Source organism: Pleurodeles waltl, chromosome 5 (assembly GCF_031143425.1).
Source record: "Pleurodeles waltl isolate 20211129_DDA chromosome 5, aPleWal1.hap1.20221129, whole genome shotgun sequence".
Lineage (NCBI taxonomy): Eukaryota > Metazoa > Chordata > Amphibia > Caudata > Salamandridae > Pleurodeles > Pleurodeles waltl.
This window is the reverse complement of record NC_090444.1, coordinates 736,683,766-736,709,371: the sequence shown is the minus strand read 5'-3', so window position 1 is coordinate 736,709,371 and position 25,606 is coordinate 736,683,766. Positions and strand designations below refer to the sequence as shown.

Genomic DNA, 25,606 nt, shown 5'->3' with positions numbered 1-25,606 from the left:
GCCTACAAATATATTAGGCTGCACTAGAAAACATACACTGACAGTAAAGTGGTATCAGTTGCAATTAATGTTTAATATTTTTATTTGATTTGCATAAAACAATACAACCTTCATCCATCAACCATCTCTTCAGGGACTCTTTATCCATCTATTTAGGGATTTTTTATCTGCAACGCCCGCAAGTTTCGTGGACAAGTAAGACCTCTGCAGTACATAGGTAAGTAATTGAGTTTGAGTTGCCATGTGGAACTAAAGGATGCCTATGTCCCATTTGAGCTATCTGGTAAAAAAAAATTGAAAGAGCTTAGTCACAAAATTAACCATCACAGAGAATAGGTTCTATAGAAGGTTGTGGTGAACACCTCAAATCTTGCTGTTCATGGTATTGAAGGGCTTTCATCAACTTAAATGCTCCTGCCTTAGTGACCTGGATTTCTAATGCTTCCTTAGCAGTCTCAGTGATGTTGTCAAGCCCCACCTCTTTCTGATATGCAATCATATCCTTACTTGCCGGTTCTCATGAATATAAGTGTTGATAGTAACAGAAGATTGCCTGCAGTTTTTCCATCTCTCGAATCTTGAGTCTCCTGAAGTTTTTCGGACTCCTATGTTTTTTACCGGGCCCCTCCCTAAAACAGCCTATATGTGACAGATGTTGTTTCTTTCTCATTGTTGCTGGTAAGAGACACCCCTGCTTTGTTTTCCTCCTCTTAATCTTTTTCTTGAACTTGTGCTAGGTGTATTCTTCCTTAGTTCGATAATCTGTGATCTTATTGCTTCTTTTGACACAGGATCTTTTAATAAAGTTTCATTCAACGCCCGGACTATCGGAGTGTGATCTGACAGCGTTAACGGCCCATGGTCTATGGAGTTCAATTTTGAGCCAAGGGTGTGGTCTATCAGTACCATATCAATCCTAGCATATGTTTTGTGGGCAGACAAATGAGAGTAATCTTCCATCCAGTTGTGCTTTTTCCTTCATGCACCTTGTAGGATATCTCCCATCCACATTGACTCTCATTTGAGAGTACAACGTGCACCCATATCTAAATTCAATTTTCCCTATTTTTATTCAGAATCAAATCCCAATCTTGTATGATAATGCACAAACCAGTAGCTTGGTCTTTAAGTGTTTGCAATGTGCAGTAAAAAAAATATATTTCCCTGATTTGGAGCAACTAACTGCTACCAGAGAGGTAGGATGGCCGCACAGATTCTCATTCAGAAGAAACCACCTTCCCTCTTTGCCTGCATGCAAGCATTTTGTTAACAGAGAGGCCTGCATGTTGAACAAAAAATATCCCATCTCATTGCAATCTGGATTTAGGCGTGTTGAAGTGTTGCATGAGGATGAAGCAAGAGTAGGATCAAAATCTACATGTTCCCCTGAACAGCAAGTGGATTTCCTGAAGAAAGCATGCACTCCACCCCTCCACAAGCTTTTTAAAGCCTGGATCGTCAATTCTTTACATGATTTTCATTTTTACTACATTATATGGTGTGGGTGGATAGTCTACGCTATGGTCATGTTCAGTGTGCTATGTGGGGATGGTATCTGACCTTGGCATGGCTATTGTTCATGCCTGTTTACTGCGTAAGGGTATCAAAAAATCTCTCTGCCAAACTTTCCAATGTCCCCTAAACCATTCAAACTTTTACTTATAACCTCAATCCCAATAATGTTTTCCTATTCAGGATAACTGGTCCCTACCATCTTGCCAAACACCTACATGGTTCCCTTGTCTTCATCAGGATTTCCTCCATCCAACCCCTGCCTAATTCATCTCTCAAATACGGTAGACATTAAAATGTTCCTGGGTGCATGGCTTCTGGTCATCACCCTTATTCTTAGGCATTGTCCTTAATGGGGGCACAGCCCTCAGCTGCCTCAGAGAGCTCATGGCTACTCTTGCGTAGTTGATTAATCCCAGCTTACTGCACTCTGTCTACTGAGACCTTGACTTCTTTTTCCTCCCAGTAACACTCTTCCATTTTCCCAGCTGGGGATCCGAGTGGCGGTCTTCTCCTTGTCCCTTCCTTCCCCCCAGTTAATTGGCATCCTCCGAGTGATCTCTAGTAAGGTTGAGAACTTTCTTGGCTTCACTAATGACCGCAACTAGAATGTCTGTCTATACTGTTGGAAGATTAGGCAAAACAGGTGTCCTCAACTGTATACTATTTTTGCTTAGAAAGTCTGTCACTGCTTTGAATCCTTTCCGCATCTTTAGGGTGACTGGAGAGAGGTTGTGAAACAGAAAAACTGAGATGGCTCTGTAGGTGAAGTTTCTTGACCATCTTGTTGTAGCTATAATTCTCTTTTTTTATTTTGCAAAAAATGGTGCGCCGTCGTCAAAATGTCTAGGCACATGTCCTGTTGATTGGCTCACGGATCATCGCAGTCCTGTGTGTCCTTTCAAGTGCAATGGGTTCCTCATCATTCACTAGAAGGAGGGCCCTGAACATTCCATGTACAAAGTACTCAATGTTTCTGCTGCTCAGCTCCAAGATACTAAACTTGCTTCTCCATGAATGATTTTGCAGGTATTCTGTTTCTCCCTGGAGCACGATGTTGCTCTCAAACAGCGTCAGGATTTCCTACTTCAGGCACTCTATTCTTCAGATCGCTTGTCTCCAGACTAATCCAGGGTGGCCATCACTTCCCAAATCTATTTCTTAACTTTCTCACTTTAATTCTCCACTCAAGTATGAGAAATCATCACAAAGCATTTAAAGAGATACCCTATGGTCATGTGAGATTTGGCTACCATGTTCCCAGGGCCTGCGTGCAACAGAGGCAATAAATCAGTTCCTTTGTTTTTATGCTGGATCTCCACTTTTGTGATGTCTTTTTTCAGAGAAACTCTTTGATGGCTAGGCCCTTCTTCCCTTCGGAGGTAGCAATACTATTCGTACTGTGTTTGAGCCTAACTGTTTTTCCCCTTGTGAGGCCATCTGCACTCTTTGTGGGAGGGTGCTTTCTTATTGTCAGTCCAGCGATAGCCTGGGATGGGCCCAGAACAGTCCACCTATTTGAGTCCGTGTAAGGAGCAGCACCTGTTCCTTACAGGGTGGTCCTTTCAAAGTCTTACAGGTTCTGCCTCCACTTGTCATCTGGATTCAGCCCTTGCTGTGCTAGTTTTAAGAGTTTCTTCTCCAATTTCCTACTCAAACGTGCCTTTGTGCCTTTTGAGGAGGGCGTATAGTGGGAGTCTTGTTTCAACCACTGGGCTCACTTTATCGCAGTGGATTTGGAGACGCCACTATGGTTCAACATAATAATCTTCCATTCTGGGTAATTCTCTGCTCTGTGGTACTTCTTGGGATCTTCTTGTCTTTCTCTTGCCACTAGACCAAGGTTCTTCACCCATCTGCCTATTGATAAGTAAGCGATGCCCCTCTCTGTAATGTCAACTACAATATCCTTCCAAGCCTCATCTGTCAGTCAATGGACCAGACAGTTTCCCCTCCCACCGGAGAGGTTACCCCTTCCTTCCAGCTCTGCCTACATTGGCCTCCAGGCCGAATCACCACCCCACTTCCCCTTGGCGCAATGCCTTTCCATGTGTTTGCAGGCCTGGGTATTACCTACGGTAATATACAGAAGCCAGGTATTACCGCTTAATGTGAGCATTATACCCCTCCCCTAGGCTTGTTGTTGCTGGGAAGCCATGCTCCCATCCAATCTCAATTTCAGCCTGGTCTGTCAGAGATGGCCCCTCAGGTTTTGTGCCTGAGATCTGGACTGGCTGCCATCTTTGCTGTACACTGCGGCTCGTTGTCTCCACTACCCATGTCTTCAAATAGAGCAACAGTAAAGATTTGCAGTTCTGCCTGCAACCCCTGGCATCGCTATTACATGGTCTTCGCAATCTAGCAGCCAGGTGTTGGAAACTGGGCTATTAGTTGTGTGGCCAGCACAAGTAAAAGTTCCTCAATTGTCCTCAGTAGGAACCAAACACCCCATTGTAGCGTTTGACTCTTACGTGGTAGTAAGGCGGAGCCGTCTTAGGCTTACTCAAGGGAGGTGGTTTGGGCTAGTAATGATCAATCACTGACACGAAATAATAACACTCAATAAATGATTGTTTAGTCAATAATTTGTATTTAGTAAAAGAAGTACATTTATTACACACACACTACTAATTACTATTCAATAATTCACAAATATACATTGTCAGATGGAACATACCATAGATGACATGGTGTAAAAGCATTGCAGTGTAATTATACAATCAGCCCCTGGAGGGCGTAATCACGTGAACAATGCAGTGGCACTCACCCCATCCACCACAATTACAACGGGACTCAGAGATGGGTAACTGGGCCCCTTCCACCTCCTGCAAGGAGGGTAACGGCGCTCTCCCCATCCTGGGAATTCCGAGGAAGAGCAATGGGGCTCCCTGAAGTTGGAGGTCAGGGATGGGGCCCCAGCCCTTGCAGCATGAATCCGCCCTGGGGATTTAGGAAAAAGGGGAGGTGCCCCACGTACGGCATCTCCCCCGCAGTGCTGACAGAGCTTCCTTGCCATCCACCCTGGGGGAATAAGAGTGAAACGGCAGTGGACCTCCATGTGCTCCGAGGGAGAAAAAATAGGTCAAAAGGTTGCCAAACTTTAGAATGCCATAACTCTGGCCTCACTGGGCTCATTTGGGTGATCCTGGACTCATCTTACTCCTAGTGGCGAGCTCTATCTACCGGGGTAGTTGCAACCCTCATCTCCAAAGCGGTGCAGTCCTCCAAAAGTTGGTCTTCCTGGCTCCCTCCACCAATTCTTCTTTGTTGCTTTGTTGGTGGGTGGTGAGATGTGCTGGGCTTCCCCCAACTGGTCCTCAGAGAGAGTAAGGGGCCCTTGGGGAGACCCACTGGTCCTGGGGTCAACTGGACAGAGTCCTGGGACCTGAGTGGGGGCCAGGGGGCACCTCCTTTCAGTTCTCCATGGTAATCCCAGGACCAAGCAGTGCAGTGGGTAGAAAATCCACAGGCAAGGGAGTGTCTTTCCCTGGTGCAAGAGATTATAAAGGGGCAAGGAAGGTTCCGGACGACAGGCATCCCTAACCAATCCTAGGGTGCCACATCACTTCTCTACCCCTGTCCCAACCCACTAGCACAGCATGTTGGGGCAATCCAAAATGGTGTCATCCAGGAGCCGCTAGTCACATCAGCTCCACCCCTCGCTGACATCACTGCCATGGACAAGCACACTAGAATTTCAAAGGGAGCCTCCTGGTGGGTTGGCACAGTTGTCTGGGCACTCTCCTTTGTTCAATGGGCTCAGGCAGGCCTATCCCTGGTGAAGTGTGACACCTGGGTGATTGATTCAGATCATTTCACCCCACCCCTTTCCTCCTCAGGAGCTAATTGAAGTAGTACTATTTGCTCCTTTTGCGTGGGGGCAGCCTTTCTTCCTGCTGCTGGAGAAAATGTAATTTCTGGACACCGCAGGGTAACAAAAAGGCTGGGCTCTGATCCTGAGCTGAGTCAGGAAAGCATGCAAACTCTGAATGACCTACAAGATGTACAGTTATAATTTTGGAAGTTACAAATGTGGTTTTGTCACACAAGTTTCACTCCAATTCAAGACGTCAATGGCCTCTATAGGCCTAGGGGTAGGGAAACTACATTCGAAGGCAGTTCTCTTCCTCTATGTATAATGGAGTGCCACTATAGGTAAGACAATAAAGCCCACTGACTTTCCCAACTAGTGTATGCTATCCTCATGAGTCCTTTTCCAGGTGAATACCTATCCCTGCAGAGATCCCATAGGTCCAAGGTCCATGTGCGCTGTTACGGGGCTGCGCACAACAGTAGTCTTCCATGCGCAGCCAGCACACGTGGGCAAATGTGTGTGCTCATATGTTCATGTGTAACCAGCCAAGTGTCCCTTACAATTGCTGCGTTGCATCCGCCTTAAACGTAAAAGGCAGACGCTGGTGGTAAACACTTGCAGTCCGTTTACCATGTGATTACTGTCGGTGAGACACCAAGTGAGGCTCACCCACAGTTAAATGTTCAAAAGCGGGTGATCAGAAAAGCAAAAAAACTGGGTGTACTGCTGGGGGAGAACACAGTGCAACACCAGGCTATTGCAATTCCAGGAAACATTGCTTCTCTTAGGCGGGTTGTGACGGAGGAGCAGAAAACTTGCAACCTACCTCATTATCACCTTGGCCATGCCATTACGGCTGCAATCTAATATACTCAGGTTCACCCAGCTTCCAAAAACAGTTGAAAGTCATTCATAAATCATTTTGAACGAAATCAGTTTGATTTCAAACAGACACCACTGCTATTAGCAATGGAGGTCATATCCTACTAAAGTTTGGTGTGTACACCAACTGACATGCACATACGTAGTATAGACCAAGCAGTGACGAGCAGGCTCTGTACACAGATGAGTGCCTATAATCAGCTAGAAGAAAGCAGACGAGGATATATGAGAGAGGTCAAAACACCAGAGAGTACACTATCAGACACTGAGATAGATATGGAAACAAAGGAGGAAAAAAGACAACTGATTTTATAAACAGCTCCATATTTATTATAGATCAAATATATTTTTATTTACTAGCTGTAAAGAAACTTTGCACAACAAATAAATATGCACTGTATGAATCTTTTCACACCTAAAAATAAATGTTTCTGCTATAATAGTTCCAAGTTGAATACTCATCACTGACACGTACTTGATCAGCAGGTCACACCTTTTATCCTGACAAGGCTGAATCTGCCTTTCATCTTTCCGAAGCTGTTAAATTGATTGGGTGCAATTCAAAACTGGTGCGGAAGAAGCAGGTGGTGCACACTTCTTTTGACCATCTAGATCTCATCTATTTTATTCAGCTTCAGGACAGTCCTTCATTGTTCACACCAATTTCATCTAACTAGCTCTAATTTTCGGTTACCCCCAGATGTACGTTTCCTGATGTAATAACGTTATGCATACTAACCAGTCAACCTTGTCCCTACAGTAAAGCTCTATTCATTCAACACAGTGTTTTAGCGCATATTAGCTACCCATGAGTGACACACTCAATGCTCTATGAGAATCACTTCCCGCATATCTGTTCGTATGTTCCTTAAAAGCACTATTCTTAAAGGGGGTGTATTAAACACTGCCTCTACCAGCAGCATTCTTTTCCTTATGCAAGCAGATAATCCCTCATGATAAAGTGGGTGCCACCTTCTAGGTTTGAATACTTTTTGTCTACAGAACTGTAAATGAAACAAAGGGTCGCCTCTTTGATTAAACGCTATCCCCTCACCTAGACACTCACTGTTAATCATTTACCTAGGTCATTAAACAGACAGGCTATTGCTTTTAGCATCGTGTTTACAGTGTCTTGAGCCTGGATCTCTATTAAGGTATCGACAAGAGTTAAATTGATTTCCTGCTCTCCTCATGTGGTACTTAACGTTACTTAGTAGACCACCGGGTCAGTTCATTTTCCTTCCATTTGTATACAATAAACTGAGTCATTTCCCATCCTTGCCGGTTCCCTGGCTCCTTGGCTCCTTATGTGTTGTCTAACTCAAAATCAATAGAAGGAGATCAGGTCACTGCCGAAGACCAATCGCAGTCGATCCTCCACAGATGTGCAAAGCAGACCATACAGGATCAAAACAATAGTTACAGGCCGATCAGTCCCTTTCAAGCGTGTCCAGGAGGCAGTCCTCTTCTGATCTTCCGTCACATGGCAAGCATCCCTCTTTCGCCATAAACCTTCATTCCACGGTAAGAATCCTATATAATGTCAACAATACAGACATTTGCACCACTTTATAAAGGTATGTCATTTTAAAGGTAGTTATATAGCGTGCCTTCTGCAATGCCTTCCAAACATGGGTTCAAGAGTTTCACTACAGACCCGATTCTGATTCAGTAATGTGATTGGGTCTGTTTCTCTGATAGGTAAATATGTCAGTGAATAATGGATTAATGTTTTTGATGCTCGGAAGATAAAAATTTAGTTAAGGCAGTTGGTGACAAAGCTGTTGGGTGCTGAAATAGTCAGCCATTGTTATATCTGGCCTACACTGAACCATGTCTTATGTTCTGTTTCTGGTTGATGTGACCTCGTAGGGAGTGCTGCTGCGAGAACCATTATACCCATCTATCTGGAATATCCGCAATGTGTTTAACCTCTGCAGAATATTCTGACATACACTGATGGCTGTTATGCATGTGGTATTTTTGAAGCACACAAGCGGATAGGTGCCACTGGAGGTACATGACACCTAGCTATCAGAGATAGTCAAAGAGGCACACCAGGATGGTGTGAGATGCATGTGCTAAACCCAGATCACTGGCTTCACCCGCTAAAAGTAATCACCCTTCTGGGGGGGGGGGGGGAGAGGTGCCACCCATTCTGCGATCAGTACATGACACTCCACTACTAAAGTGCTCACTGCAATAAAGTTTGAAATATATAGCAATCGAGTTAGCAAATCATAAATGCCTTTACCAAACATTTTCGAAGATGAGATTGAATGATTAAATGATGGATATTTCCTGACACGTAACCATCAGCGAGTAGCTGATGTCCCCATCAACTTTACTATCCAGGATAATACTATTTTCTTCATATCGTCCAAGGAACTAAGGGGCTTTTTGAAAACAAATATCACAGTGCTGTAGACTTATCTCAGTTTGCTCTGAATAATGCATAGAGCGATACTGTGTGTTGCTGCACACAGGTGACCATACAAGAATAAAGGAAATATGATGTGTGATTAAGATCACTAATGAGTTATATTTCAGTACTTTTGATACGTGTAAGAGATTGGTTTACTGGTTGAGGGGGATGGAAGCCCCACTCAGGCAACAATGGCAGTCCTTGTCAGAGTGAACCATAAAAGTCACTATATTAATCTGTGCTTAACCTTCTGGTAGCTTAGCACAAAGCAGTCAGGCTTAAATTAGAAGCAAAGTGTATAGCATTTATACTGCACTCAAACAGTAATGAAGTGAAAACACAACACAAGAAAAATATAAAAACAATTTAGAAAAATAGTTTAATAAATACAATTAGACGGAAATGCCAAAAATCCAATCAGTAAAACCACAGATATGAAATGAAGTTTTAGGCAGGTATAGCGTTTTAAAAACAGAAAGCTCCACTCACAATCATCTGGTTGTGCCAAATTACAGGCAGTGGAAAGAGCGACGTGTGCTGCTGCACCCAACACACCGCCACATTGGCACTGGCTTGATTACGAGCCAGCGTCAATGTTAAGGCCCTGTTCACCAGAGGGCCTGTGTAAACTCCTAATAGGGCTGGTGGTGTCCTGGCCGCACAGACGGCCTGATGGCGGTACGAGTTTGGCAGGCAGCAGAGGCCGCCCACCAAACTCGTAATGAGGGCCTAAGTCTTCATCCAATACCTCTAAGCTAACATCATCCCTTGCCAGTCCAGGGAACAGATCAATGCCCTCTTGCCTCTATAGCAAGAAACCATAAATTCCTCTCTTGCACAAGGCAACATTTCTGAAGCAACCACAATAGAACACTTCAACACTACGGAAAAAAACAAATGTTAATCCAGACAACATTGAAACATACAGACTCCAACAGGGCTATTGATCCCAGCTAACACCATACGGAAATGCCTAGCTACCAAATTTAGATCTGAAGATCAGTTACAAAGACCACACCAATATGGTATAAGATCGGTTCACAACACAGAAACGTCTAAGCTGAACATCCTTACGGATCTTTAATGAAGACACATCCTTAGCCATCGATTCCACCAACCATAAATCCTCCTATACACATTTTGCAAGAGGCTGGGAATCAAAGATACAGTACTGAAGTGGTTCAAAAGCACGCCTGTCTAACAATGCAATTAATTAAAACATGCAACTCTTTATCAGCTCCCACGGCCATTCTATTCGGAGTACTAGAAGGATCAATCCAAGCACCCCCCTACTCTTCAACCTGTCCATTGGGAGTTTGGGTGAGATCTTCTCCAATGCAGATATGAACATGCACCAGTACAAGGATGATACAGAGTTGTACCTCAAAACAGATGATACTAGAGCTCAATTTAAACTACTACTACTGGGCACAATATTCATAACTATTCAACCATCACTCACAGGTTTGAGAAGACACCAAGCCAGCTTTATGTACTAATCCCCATCCTTAGTTACACAACTGCTGATAACTACACATCTATCTATATTTTATAAGCTTTACTGGTACGGACTAAAAAATGTCTTTTTGCTGTTGAATACCACTGTATATGTTCCATGCCTAACTAAATAAATAAAAATAGTAAAAATGTAAACTAGCAGATTCTATCTCCTCATAGAAGCGCCAGATAGACATCATCACAATATTAAACAAGTATTCCAAAGTTGCTGGGTCACTTGCTTGATTATGATGAGTCCTGATCAACTGTGGCAACCTGGAAGGTAAGGACCATAGGAGGGCGGCTGCTGCGGGAGGAAAACATGTGGGCCCACAAACAGCGCGCCCGAGCATGAAGACAAAGTGGCGTCCCACTGAACAGGCGTCGCATCTAGGGTCATTCGCCCCTCCGCCCCGACTGCCGCCTCTTGGAAAGTGAGGGAGGAGACGGGGCACAGCATCTGTGGTGACCCGAGGCAGGCCTAGATATAGCAACTGTGGATCCTGAGGGGGCGCTCAATACACAACAAAGAAAGGCTCCAAGAGAGGGTAAATACCCAGGGATTATGATCACCCATTCTAATTCTTCACCAATACCAACAGCGACGCTTGGAGCCTGGGACAGGGTAGTAATGACAAGAAGAGGAGTCTTACAGGATTTAAGTCTCAGTTTACACCAATATGTGACAATCCGAACTTCACTCTGGGCTTGGCATGGGTAGATTTCATGGGGTGGCTGCCGCAAATATGCATGAGGGTGAGATTCCTCTTTCAAAAGGGCAAATTAAATGATTTAAAGATCTCTAGAGTGACTATGGCCTGCAGGAAAAAGAAAGGTACTATTGCAGTCAGATAAGCCACTGGGTACTGCAGCCAGAGATGAAACGAGGTGCTGCAAGTTAGTTTACACTATTTGAAAAGTAGATGATTAGGGGGGGGATCAGGACAAACATATGGTTTACCCCATCCGCAAGCTTCTGATTAACAGCGATAAGGTCAACAAACCCGACTATCAGGCCCCACTGTAGTTAGGACTTGGTAACTTGCACACAAGTGAAGATTGTTAACATATCTATAGGCGGGCTCATAAAACTATGAAGAGCACTGAAGGAAGAGAAACATCCTGTAAGCTTGTAAAATACTGGAATCTAACTATGCAAATTGGATAAAACTAAAAGTCAGAATTGCTGTAGGTGTCCCAAAGGTGGGACTCTAACCCACATAATGTTAGGATGTAGTAAGCTGGCAAGCTACTGACAGATAGTGGTAGAAGCCACTTGATGTAATCTACCAGGTGAAAATTCCTAGGGAACTGTGAGTGATACTTCTGGTCGCGCGGTAAAAAGGAGAATGATATTTAAGAAATCTATGAGGCAAACAAATATGCATAGAGCTGGGTGTAGGTTTACTGTAGTTCTGGTGAGATAAGGAGCAGCCAAAGTACCTTCCTGGCAAGACTGGATTCGTAGGATGTGGGGGGTCCTTGCTTGAGAAAAACTAGTATTAGCCCCAGGAGATGGAGCAAAGGCATATTAAGTTGATTGGTTCCAGCTGATGCCCTTCTATAAAAAGACTATAGAGTTAATATGTCACAGATACCTTAGAGATACCCATTTGATTCTCATAGATGTGAAAAAGTAACTGCAAGCCAAGTGAGTGTTTACGGAGAGCCCCAGGGAAAATCCTGATAGAAAAGGATGACACTCAAAGCAAGATGCTCGAGACCTATGGGGGGTGGGGTGGATTCGTTAGTGTGGGAAGGGATTTGTTGTGCTCTGTTTCTCTTTCTTTATCCTGTATCCTTTTTTTCGTCATACTATCTCTTTGCGCTTCTGTAATGGAGAGCTGAATGTTGAAGTGCCTCTTGCCATTCTGAGAATGTAGGCAAGAGTACGTGTAAACTTTAGTTATAAAAATAAAAAGAGTTAAACCTAAAAAACCTGTCTCAAACGTTCGTATTACAGTCTAGTTGTGACATCGCTAGTCACCTGTAATATGAAAATTACATAGATGCAAAAATGTAATAACTTATTACATTTGAGTTGTGATGTCACAGCGCCTACTGCCAGGGCCCAGGGACACAGTGATAAACAGGTCAAGGAGCACAATTACCACTACTGTTAAAACACTGAAAACAACACATAGCAAAATCAAATCAAGTTAGTTTGCATAGGTAATTAAAACAATTGCATAACAATAAAAATAAATATAAAAGCAATCTAAGCTAAAATAACATATGTGCATCACGTCTTGTGCTGCAATGGGCTGAATTCATTATTTCCATTTGTCCGCCCAAACTCTGTCCATGGGTTAAAAGCAAGGATTTTCTACAGACCTGTGATGTTTTCACCTTACCCTCTTTCTCCTGTAAACATTTTTACCTCATTTGCACAGCGCCCACCCCTTACCCTCCATTCCCCAACGGTAAAAGTGCTAGTGCCCTTGGTAAAGTACATGTGTGTTGTTTGATCCGCTGAACCCCTGCCCCCCATTCCTCAGCGAGAAAGTGCGGTGCCCTTGGTAAAATGTGTGTGCGTTATTTAGTCAGCAACCTCTCCAGCTGTCCATCTATGCACTTTAGGCACCCATCCTCTGCTGCACACTGAGTACCTGCCCTCCCTTCCTCCGACTAGACATTGAGGGCTGCTGTTCAGTGTATGCCTGCAACTTTGCTGATTGTTTTATGTCGCTTCCCCCAGGTCTGCATTGTCACCAATTGAACAGTGTACCTTATCCTAACTACTGATCTGTTCAAATGGTCGGGTGCCCTCTGTTTTAATGAGAGAGGTGCTACGCAGTTGCTTCGCGGAAGGCTCTGTCTCACTTTTTTCCAGCTCTTTCTGCCCTAAGTGCAGGACAAGTGGAGATGATATGGGTTAGTGATTCCTTCTTGAATACACAATCTCCACATTTGATTTGTGTGCTGAATTTTCAAAATGGGATACAAATCTTTGGACTATAGAAATCCGAACCGAAATAACATGAACTGGTGCTTTATGGGAATGGAAACCTGCTCTGCCAAATAATCCTGCTTACTCAGTCTGGAGTACGAATCTATCACTGCCCATGAATGCCTTCTAGATGCCAGGGTGTCTTTGTCCACGGCAAAGAATCTGGTACGTACCAAGACATTGTTGCTTTGTTGAAGGCTCGACTCCCCATGCTGGACGCCCATGCTTCTTTCATGTCTAGGTCCTGAATAACCTGATTTAGATTATTTTCCCATGTACCACCACCTTTGTGGTTGATTTGTTGGGCTTCCACTTCCAGCCAGCATAGGTTGTTGATGGTCCCACTCTCGGCCACCCGAAGCCTCCAGCAAGGTTTGATGAATGCACACTTACTCTGGAAAGACAGATTTTTTAACCCGAACTCAAGCTGCACCTGGGCCATGTATGCACTTTTCAGGATGTGGAAAACCGCTTTGTATGTTTTTGCTTGGATTTTATTTAACAAATCTATTTCCCAGCCCTGCATGATTACAGCCCCATAGGACACCATGGGCAGCAGTTGTGAGAAGAGGACTCTGGGAGGGACAATTCAGTTTTTCTGTAGTGCTTTGAAGCTAAAGGTTAGCGACTGTGCTATGGCCTTTATAAATGTTAACTGATGTTTCTACGTGATTCGAGGTTCCAGATGAACTCCCACATATGTGTAGGCAACTCCCACTTTTTTCCCTTGCAGAAATCAAGTGAATGGCTTGAATTTTAAGTCGACCAACCACATCACTTTTGTTTTCTTCAGAATTAGTTCAAGCCATTTCTGATCCAAGTACCTTTTGAGGTGTTCATACTGCATTGCAGGTCTATTGGTGTTTGGCTCAACAGAACAAAGTTGTCCTCGTATTGTAAGCACCCAGGATTTTCTGAGGCTAATGCAGGTAGATGGGTATTGACTTGTGCGATAGCCCCAAAATGATCAGCTAGACGGTGAGTAAACAGGCAGGGGGCCAAAACACAGCCCTGCTTTAACTAAATTTTGAAGGGTATCTTGTTCATTAGTCTCCTGACATCTCCTATATCGACTTGAACCCAGGGTTCAGAGTATAGCTTTATGATTGCCCTCAGGAGCGCTCTTGGGATTCCCCAATTGGCCAATTGACCCGGTCGAAGGCGGACTAGAGGTTTACGAAGCAGGCGAATAGGCGTGATTTTCTAAATTTGGCCTTCTCTACTAAGAGCTGTTAAGTTTATGGCTGTCCCCATGCCTGCTATAAAGCCTGTTTGAATTTGCTGGATCAAGTTGTTTTCTTCCACCCACATTTATAGATGGTGTAGTAGACAGGATGCACATAGCTTTGCTTCTACGTCAATCAAGGCGATGAGCCTATAATTGGCTGGTGAAGCTGGATTTCCGTTCTTGTAAATTGGTTCCAGGATGGTACCTTCCATGAGGCCGGAATCTGATTGGTACAAAGCGAAGAACTGAATAATGGTATAAAGTAATGGGCCCAGTATAATACGTCCCCATTGAAGAGGGCATTGGGGAGTCAGTTCAGGCCCACTGCCCCTTCGGGCTCAATTTCTTTAATAATCCAGTTAGTTGTTCTGGGCCAACGTTTATTTGTTGCTGCAGGACAGATGGCAATGTTTCCTCTATCTTCCCTTGTTTCACCTTCCTTGCTGTATCTGGAAGAGTCTTGTTAGTCTTTCACCTGCTTAATTTTACAAGGTGCTTCACTCCCACTCTGTTACATGTTGGAGCTCCATACATTTCGCAGATGTGTTTTTCCATGAGCCTGTCTCAATCCCTGCATTTTGATATCTGGTCTTTCCAAATGCCAGCCCATTAATTAGTTGACAAAATGTTATACTATTTGGTTCTTTGCTTGCCCCCAATAATTTGAGTCACATAAATCTCTTGGTGATTTCTTTTTTCTTTCCAAAGTTCTTTATGGTATTTAGCTTTCAACTTTCGTAGGTTGGCTTTCTCTACTCCCTGCCCTTGTTTTATTGCTTTAGCCACTTGTCTGGTTTCTCAGGCAATTTGGGCTGTTTGCATGCACAGTTCTTTATTGAACCAGTCTTAGTTTTTCTTTCCTCACTTTAAGTTCTGATGGTGTGAGCCACTTCAGGGCAGTGTTGTGACTGGAAATTTTGCTAATAAAGTGGAAATTATCCTGGTCTATTCTTTTTCCAGTTCTTTTGTATCAATAGTCTTTCCTGTGATTCCTCTTGTTGCTTTCTGTCCCCAAAAAGCCCCTGCACAGCGACAGACGTCTACCCCTACCCCTGATCCCCTGTTGACGCCATTTTATTCTTTTAAGAATGAAAGTGACAGGGCGGAGATTAAGCCATTCGCTTGCTGCAGTTGGTTGATCTTGCCCATAGCATTGTTTGAGGGAAGTGGTCACACTCTGCTCTGTGCCGAATTTGAAACTGACTTACCTGTGCCCAAGCAGCTTCACTTATCAGTGTGTAGTCAATGGCTGAAGATTTGCCACTGCTTAGAAAAGTGAAAGAAGCAGGGATGTCCTCTTTGCTGCTTCCGTTTAGGAGCTTTAAACCTAGTTTTTCCAAGTGCTTCCTTTGTTTGGCTCCATCCAGGTACTTGGTCCTTTTTTGCTTGCATTGGCCAAGTCTAAGTTGAAGTCTCCAGAAATGAGAAAGTCAGCTTTGTGATGCTGGAACTGCAGTACCTTTATTGTTTCACCCAAGAATTCCACTTTTTCCCCTTTTCTTGCTTTCTTTGGGTGAATGTAGAAGTTTATGAGTAACAATACATTTTGGGACCGGCCACATGTCTCTGTCACCAATCTGGTCATTTTAATCCAGTTCATCCCTGCTTCGATTACCTCTATGCTCCAGTGAAATGCTGTGGAAACAAGTTGACAGGAATCCCTTTGGATGTCCATTTTTTGAAAATGTTGTTGCAGGAACCTGTAATTCTATGTAACCTACTAGGACCAGGGCACCAGGTTTCCTGAGTCAATATAATGTCAAACTCCAGGAGGAACGACCTTGCGTCCCCGTCCTCTAGCGGGGACTCAAGACCATGAACATTTCATAAGCAAAAGTTGATACCATCTGTGTCTGGGATGACTTTCTTTAAATCCCCGGCCTTGTCAGGACCAGAGACTACCATGCATTTCTCAGGGCCCTGAGCTTGTTTGGACTTTTGAGGTCCAGGGATATAGTTTTTTTTCTGGAAACCCTGTCCCAGCATTGTCTCGTTTGAGCGTTCCACAACTATTAGTTTCTCCACTTATTTCAGATTTGTACCCGCACCTGTTGCTCCTTTTAATACTGAATTTCCTCTTGCAGTCGCAGGCCGCAGTGACCCAGGTTAACAAGGCAGTTCCACGTTTTGTAACTCTATTCCCTATGAGTTAAACATGGCTTGACTGTATAATAGTCTGTCTACGAGGCCCAGGGAGGCCCAAGTTGTTAGCGTGTCTTGTTGGTCGCTTCTATAGGGATGTGGGTTAACTTCTATCGATATCAGGTCAGATGACCTAGTGTAAGAATGATCACCCAATTATCTTGTCAGCTTTATGATGTTTCTTCTGTTTAGAATGTCAAACATATCAAGTGACTTGTAGTTTGGTATTAACAGAAGTTTGTTAACTTCAGGGCTCTGGGATGGTAGAGCCCTCTCTGCTAATTTCACCCTTGTTGTGCACTTGAGAGAGGCCCTGACTGTCCGCCTCTTGTCCCGGCAGATGCCACAGCTCGTGGACCATCAACAGGGATTCCTCGAGGCCCACCTCCTATCCCTGTTGATGCCACGGCTCCCGGACCCACAACAGGGATTCTTCAAGGCCAACTCTGCTGGTTCTTCTCTCCCTCCCCATTGGAAGCTGTTCCAGACTCTCACACCGATGCGCCGTCTTATTTTCTTTCACCTGTGTTGATCGCAACACCCTTACTGATTTACAGGTGTAGAGCTAAGGATGTTCTTCTTGAGCTGTATTTGGAGCCTCCTGGTTGCCCAAGGGTAGTTCCACTTTGATCTCTCCCATGGGTGGCTGAGTTGTGCTATTTCTTTGGACATTGAGATGCAATATGCCTGAATCGGAGCTGGTGCTTACCTCTTCTTTTACCTCAGAGTTACTTTCATGTTGTACCAGTTCGTTCTTTTTTACCTCAGTGGCGACTAAGGACCCAGGGTGACTATGTTGAGCGAAAAATTACCAAATATTTTTTTGCTGTGCTGTTTTTTCTTCCGTGCTTTTCTCTGCCGCTTCCTCTCCCTTTTAGTAGTCACTGGCTCAGATTCCCCTATGTCTGCATCCTCAGTTGAGTTTTTTGGGCTACTAGCACTAGGTTTGTCTGTCTGTGAGACGTTTGTTTCCACTCCAGGGTTCTGGAGCCCACTTGTCTGGAGGGAAGGGGTGGCCTCCCCTGTAAGGACCTCTTATGCATATTCCATGTTTGCGACTGGTATATCTTTTATGTCAAATTCAAGGACCTGATACCTTTCCATTAGTCTTACAGCTTGGGCCCTAACTTACAAGAGTATTTCGTTATGGATTGAAGATAAGACTTGAAGCTTTTCACCTGCTGAAGTGCACTGGCATGAGACATGCTGGGTATAATTATGTTTTTCTGCTCTCTGAATTAAGTCATTAAGGGCTTGCAGCTTTGAGTCTATGCCCCAATGTGTTCTGCCATTATATTTAAAAAGGTCCAATTGATGCTCCGGCTTATTTGCCTTATGGTTGATTGCCGACTACATCGCATCTAAAGTTGAGAGGAGCACTCACCTCGTGCTGGTCGGAACCTCAGGTTTTAAAATTCCACGTCAGTTCCTCCTTATTGCTTTGACTTTGATCAAGAAACGCACAGCCTGGTTTGGCGATCTCAATCATGCTAGAGTCTAACTGCTGAGTGCACTTCATTTGCCTTGAGAGGGCTTGGCATACACTGCTGGGCTTTTCCTTGTTCGGTGAGCTGCTCATGCGCTCTAGCAATGGACTTAGACGGACTGCGGTCTTGTTCATTTGACCCCTTACCTCTTGCTGTTGTCCAGGCAGAGGAACAAATGTATTCTTAATTCATAGGGCGCTGGCTACATGCATGATAGAGTCGGTTTCTAAAAGTATGATCAGGGGCTGCGTCCCAGATGGCTCCAGGTGCCCTGAGTAATTATCTGGTTCTACTCTTGGACTTGAACACTCCCAATTGCTAAAGTCTAACTAAGAAAATGACTCAATTGAAGCCTGCCTTATCATCTGACATCTTCCTTGTTCCTGGTGTTTAGTTTGCCTCATTGGACTGATCTGACACCTTGTGGATGCTCGCCTCAGCTATGAAGGTGAGAGGCCTCCCGCACCCCCACCAACGCCTTGTGTGTTGTCATTCGTGGCGTCATCTGGCCCTGCGTGCTGTGTCAGGAGGAAGTCTGTTATTTTATTCCCTCATTTTTTTGCAGGGGCTGCAGATTTGTTTTTTTTCGGTACCTGGTGTACAGTGGGTAGTTTTCCCTCCTTGAGGGAATCATCAAGGCTTATTATCACTGAGGCATTTTCTATGGAGCTGTACCTTGCTCTCTTTATTGTCCTTTTCCTCTCCCCGCTTGGGGCCGTCTGTGTTTTTCCGGATCACATTTGCGCTTGCCTGTAAGTCGGCCTTTCCTTGAGGAATGAGACTCCGAGCACCCCAAGCTGGGTTGGATTCCTAGGGAGTTTTATTAGGCTGATCTACAGCTTGAGCTGCAGGAAATGCTACAGTGTTGTTGACTCCTTCGCGGGTCTCTTTCGCTCATCTGGGGCACTTTTGGGGTGATTATTTGCCCCGTGGGTCGCTCTTTTTTGGGTTGATCCTTGGCTTTCCCTTGAGTTTGGCTGCCGTTTGCAGGTTTTTCTGGGACCACCTACCTCCTACTGACCAAAGCAGGGTGGCACGAGCACCCCACGCTGGGACCCCTTTCTCCAGGTGCCGCCTTCTCCAGGTGCAGATTCAGTTACTGGCACTCAGAGCCTTTGCTTTTGCAGGGAGAAACCGTAATCCGCAGTGGAGTCAGAACCCCCTCGCATGCACAAGCCGCACCAGCCTAACGCCGGCCGCTTCTGAGCTATGCAACAGTTCTGCTACCTATTGGCCAATACTACACCAGGCGCTGGCCCACCTACCCATTCCACCAACGGCAAGTCGCGGTGAGGAAGCTACAGGGAGGATGGGACACAGGAGCAAGAGCACTTGGGGTATGGAGGGTGGTGGGTTGGGGTTGTCGTCCAAAACTTTGAAGCGCTGGGGAGGGGCGGTGGAGGGCCATTAAAAGACCGTTCAAAGGGGGCTTTAGTCTTGGGCTGTTGGCATATCAGGGCGGCAGAGGTGAAGGCCTGCAGCGGCCTCCCGCAGAACAAGTGCCTCCAGCTGCTCCACTCTCCTGCCACACACCATCCGCACCGCACCACCCCACCCACTCCCTCTGTGTCATCTTACCACCTTCTGCTCACTCAAGCCTCAAGACCGGGCTCTCCGGCCCTCCACTCTAGCACTCGATCCTCTGCCCCTCTGCTTGCTTGCGGTCAGCTGAACTCTGGGCTCAATGTAACATAGCATAGACATAGCTTTTTCTCTTTTTGCAAACTGGCTTCCTGATATGGAAAATCAGGATCAGAAAGCTCCCATTTTTGGCACCATGTCAATAGTTCATTACACAAAGGCAGAAATATCTGAGAATGCTGCCACACTTTAGAGGTTTGTTTTATAGGATTTACATTAAACTGCATACAATATATTTCTGCACCTAATTAGTACTTGTATATTGATGTGCTTAGTTTTGCACCAAGCATTCTATATGTATACATAATTCTATATATATTACACCTGACAGCCTTAGGGTGGTCACCCCCCAACTTTTTGCCTGCCTCCCTCCACTTTTCTGACACTTTTTTGCTGGTTTTAGGACTCTGAGCACTTTACCACTGCTAACAAGTGCTAACGTGCACATGCTCTCTCCCTACAAACATGATAACATTGGTTCATACCCAATTGGCATATCTGATTTACTTGTAAATCCCTAGTAAAGTGCACTACATTGAATGCTACTAGGGGGCCTGCAGCACTGGTTCTGCTACCCACATAAGTCGCCCATTAACCAATGTCTCAGGCCTGCCATTGCAAGTTTTACTGCCACTTCGACTTGGCATTTAAAAAGTACCTGCCAAGCCCTAAACTCCCCTTTTTCTACATATAAGTCACCCCTGAGGTAGGCCCTAGGTAATCAATAGGGCAGGGTGCTATGTAGTTAAAAGGCATGACATGTACATGTGTGGTTTACATGTCCTGGTATTGGAAAACCCCTTATTTGGTTTTCCACTACTGGGAGGTCTGCTCCTTTCATGGGATAGCATTAGGCCTACCCTCCAATACTGTTTGAGTGGTAGATTCTGATCAGAAAGGGGTAACCAGGTCATATTTAGTATGCTAAGAATGGTAATACAAAATCCTGCTAATTGGTGAGGTTGGATTTTATATTACTATTTTAGAAATGCAACTTTTAGAAAGTGAACATTTCTCTGCACCTGTGCCTTACAGCCTGTCTCAAATCCACGTCTGGGCTGGGCTGGTTGACAGCTACCTTGTGCATTTCACCCAGACAGGCACAAAAACAGGATACTCAGTCACACCTGCCTTAATCTGCATACTGAATGGGTGTTCCTGGGCTTCTGGACCTGAACCGTCAACCTGTCAAGAGGAACTGCCTGGCTCCCCATAGGACTCATCTGGACTGCTTTACTGAGAAGGACTGCTGCCCTGCTGTTGCCCTGCTGCTCTGCTGCCCTCTGACATTGCTGGGACGTGCTCTCCAAGGGTTTGGATTGAGCTTGCCTCCTGTTTTCTGAAGTCTCAGGGCCATAATAACTTTATCTCTTCAAGGAACTCCTTGTGCACTGAAAATCGCTGCACAGCTTGCCGGAAACGACGCACAGCCTGCCTTGCGATGAGAAAATCGCCGCACAGCCGAACCAGAACGACGCAGCCTGACTTCCTGAGTGAAGATTCGATGCAGCACCTGCCTAGCGACTGGAAATTCAATGCACAGCCGAACCGGAATGACGCAGCCCGACTCCCAGAGTAAAGAATCGATGCAGCGCCTGCCGTGCAACAGAAAACTGGATGCCTCGCCACACCAGATCGACATAACCCCTATGACTTCGTCCCACACATCCGGGGTTTCCATGCATCATCCCTGGATGTTAAAAAGATCCCTGCGTGGCAGTGAGGAACCAAGACTGCATACCGAAAATCAACGAAAAGCCTCTTGCAGCGTGGAAATAAACAACACATCTGTGCAGCGGTGGAAATTCCAACGCACACCCTAATTTTCCACGGATCTCCTCCTCTGTGGTCTCTGTGTGTGTTATTTTTTACGCATACCAGGTACTTTGTGCAAACAAGAGACAACTGTTGATTTCTAAGATTTAAGACTCTTTTTAATCTTGCAAAAGTGATATCTCAACTTGTGCTTATTGAATCCTTATTCTTTTGACCTTAATGTAAGCTGATAAATATATATTTTTCTAATCCTGCGTGGTGTATTTTTTGTGGTGTTTTCACTGTGTTACTGTATGATTTATTGCACAGATACTTTACACATTGCCTTCTAAGTTCAGCCTGACTGCTCAGTGCCAAGCTACCAGAGGGTGGGCACAGGATAATTTGGATTGTGTGTGACTTCATACGACTAGGATTGTTGTCCCTAATTTGGAGAAAGGTAAATCCCTCTGCGAACTAGAGAACCCATTTCTAACAGTATACATACTTGCATAAATACCTCGTTCATATGAAGGAGCAAGAGAAAAATGTTTTTCAGGTGACTAGAAACCATGTCTAAAAGAAATAAAATACCCTAATCCTGCCAGCAACTTTGTAGTTTCATGGTATTAAAAAATGAACTCTTTGGTAAATTGCAATACACTTATAATGTACGATAAAAAGTATTCAATCCCACATAATACGTAAAGTAAACTTTTACAATAGCAAATCAGGAAATCAGGTTTATTAAAGGCTGAGAGTCAATGAGTTTCAAATCTAGCCTACGAAATAGCAATGACAACAAACACAGACACTCATGCATAAAGGAATCTAAAGTAGATACTATCCAAAGAACTCCTGCATGTGTGAAAAATAAACTATTCACACAAAACACATATATTTAAAAAAAAAACATTTAAATAATGTTTTCCTTAGCATTAACCTCTAAAACGCAGTATTTTAATTTGCATTTAGGGTTTTAGGGTAACTGATTAATATTCTAATGCTAAGTATCTAAAGAAGTAGTGGGGTACAGCAAATAATGAAAATCAGTCACTCACTATGCAGGTCAAACCCTTAAATCATTATATGATATACTGCATCTAGAAACCATCTTAGTGGGAAACGTATATGAAAACGTTTGCAGGGAACCTTGGGGCAATATGGCTCTATTGGAAAAGGCATCAAGTGAAGATGACCATTAGAGGGCATCACTGTTCAAGCCAGTGTAAGAGAGGGCTTCTAAATGCCTGCAGTAAAGTCATCCTCAACCTGCAACAGCTTGCTAAACGTGGTTTCAAGTTAAAGGGCATCACCAAAATGTAGCAATCAAATTATTGCACTAAGGTATTAAATAGCCTGGTTCCCGCATTTCACACATCGTTGTTATAAAAAATAAAAAAATAAAACAAGATAAGAAAAACAGCTAGGGTGATTGTTTTGACACAGCTGCCACCTAGTGAACTTCAGAACAGTAGAATAGTGGAATTTATTCATTTCAGTAAAATTCAGAGAAGTGCTTCCTGGATGTCCACTACTAACTATTGTTTTTGCTATTAATTAGACTTCCTTTTCTTAAATGAAGTAACTACATGGTCAAAGAAAAAGGTCATCTTCAGTCTTCAAGTTTTGGTGTGTGACTCCACGTCTAGGGTGAGAGAAGTATGAATGCTTTAGGATACTCTTAAAGCTACGAAAAGCAGTCAGAATCCTGGATTAAATCAGCCACCCACATCTATGGCAGACAAAAGTCATTGTGTTCGATCCTAAAACTTCCTCGTCCCTCTTGCTTAAAACATGGCCCCATATCTATTATTCAAACTTCTTGTCTCAGCTCCATTAACGACTCCTACCCCACCTTCCAAAATGCAACAATCCAAACAAATGCTGTGCTCCACAATAAGGTCAAGAGGCAAATGCTAACCCTGATATTTAGGATGAAAGAGACTCACTCCAGATATGCCCCAATGGTTGCGCTGTGTGATTTGGGAGAACGAAAATAAAATTTCATATTTCCCTGGCATGGTTGAGAGACAAAATCAATGCCATTCATAAAAATCATTAGGATATAATGTTCAAGAAAGAAATATATAGAAGCAAATTATTTTACTTTGCTAAAAAAATTCTGAGAAGCTCCTAAGGAGAGGATCGATAAACACATTAAATCTTCAACAGCTCCAGCACAATCACTAGCAATTGGTTAATATTAATTCACCTTCGGTCTACAAACAAGAATTTGTCAAGGTTGCTGTTAGGTTCAGCCTCCTCCAATCTGTCTGCAGATTGGCAAAGACCTAAAGCAACTTATTGTTTGCTAAATTCTGACATGAATCTCATCTGGAGGAGCACAACATCGAACTAGCAGCGATAGGTTTTGCAGGAAAACATGCATTTTTCAAGCATACATTTTCGTTCAAACATTGCCAGCTTACAACCTATCGTTAAAGACACAATTTTGTGAGGCAGTAAGTTCTGCGAACCAAAACTAAAAGATCCACCTGAAAAAGTTGTGAAAAATATATTTGGAAGAACAAGAACGTCTAAATGTATTTGGTTCACAAACAGACAGTCTAGCTGTGGGACTGTACATGTAGAAGTAATGGCTACTCTTCCTTTCGTGACATTCTTCCAAAAGTGTAAACCGAGGCTACAAGAAGAATGATTAAACGGCCTATGCGTAAGAAGAGAAAAAGGGTCAAAATAAATTCAGGAACCCCTGAAATTCAGAGATGAAAGAAATGCATATACAATGTTACATTGTGAAAGTAAAGAAAGAATTTGAAAACGATTAGGGAGATACGAAACTATTTCTAAAAATAACAAAGAGCCAATTGTAATCGATATTAGGTATTTTGCAGCTAGACAAAAAAAAAAAGACTCACCAGTCATTTCAGTCTGAAGGGTTGTAATCTCTTTAGCTGCGCTGAAATGTTCTTTTGCTTTTTTATAATTGTAGTAATACAAAAATGTGTATGCACATTCGAGGTGAAACTGCACAGCCAGATATCGGCAACCTTCCTCCGTGAACAACCTTTCAATTTTCAGCACTGCAAAAACAGAGGAAAACGTTGAAGAAATAACAGAAAACAGCTGGTTATGGGCAAAAGAACATTAGCAGTACGTTTAGAACTTCCAACCTCAACTGATCAAACCAAATATAATGTAGATAAACTTGTGGCAAATACACAAGTAATGAAATATGTCATGAATAAACATTTTTATATACAACGAATCTAAGAAACTGAATTTTATTAGGAAGTGTTTGACTACACATGGTTAGGTGACCCTGACTTGGGCAAACGTTTGTCTTTTTTCTGACTTCTAAATACTTGTGAGTACAGAAAAGTCTATAGGAGAGACTTTCTTGCTTGAGCACTCTGGCAGGTACCTCATGAGACGTATGCACGCTATGTGAAAAAAGCTATGTCAGATACCCGCAACCCACATTTCACTCTGAAAAGTAGTTTTGCAATTGTTTTTCATGAAATTTTGTGAAATGAGAAGCACACAGACCCCGTCCATCCAAGCTCAGTCGATCCCATTATAAGTTTCTCAATCAGTGTAGCGTCAGGGAGGCCACATTCCCCAGGAGAATCAGATGTTGGTGAAAGGCTGTCAAGAGCTTGTGCATGTAACATTGACTATTATTTGTCTTCTTAAGGACCATCCTCTGTAACTGGAGTACAAAGTAACATGGCCCTCTAATAAGGTGGTACCAGAGATGTGGAATTTAATAAGATATCTATTTGTCCATGGGACAAGGCTGCATCTTAAATCTGCTTGTAAGAAAAATCTACTTGTCCCTTTGGTGCCATGTAGTGCAGCACCAAATTATGGCAACACTCTTTATGTAAGAGCTCAGATTAGCCTCTATGATTATGCTAGGGCTAATGCTACTGAAGAAGGGCTAAACCCAGAAATACGTGTCTAGAGATATACAGCAATGTCTGCACCAACTTTGGTGAAAAACTACAGATAATTTTCAAGTAAGCGCTAACTGTGAACTGCATTTACAAGGATGCCAAGGGGGCGAACTGGGCTGGGATGTGAGGCAGTGTGCTCCCAACCCCCCTTCCTGTTTAAAAGCTCCCTTGAGCCAGTGAGCTGACGAGCTTTGGAGATGCACGTGTGCCTGAGAGTGGTATTTGACCTGAGAGGATTTTGACAGCATTTCCAGCAACCCCAGATGAATTTTCTTTGTTCTCTACTCTCTACTGATGAAGGGCTAAACCCAGAAAAACGTGTCTAGAGATATACAGCGATGTCTGCACTA

At 43.8% G+C, this 25,606-nt stretch overlaps 1 protein-coding gene across 1 annotated transcript in view; it reads right to left on the bottom strand.

Annotated features, from left to right (window-relative positions):
- TTC27 (tetratricopeptide repeat domain 27) overlaps positions 1–25,606 on the bottom strand; it is a 1,165,789-nt gene that overhangs the window by 736,488 nt on the left and 403,695 nt on the right. The window contains exon 6 of the mRNA XM_069234695.1: positions 24,216–24,380. Within this exon, the coding sequence (XP_069090796.1) occupies positions 24,216–24,380 (165 nt within the window). The remainder of the gene's footprint in view (positions 1–24,215; positions 24,381–25,606) is intronic.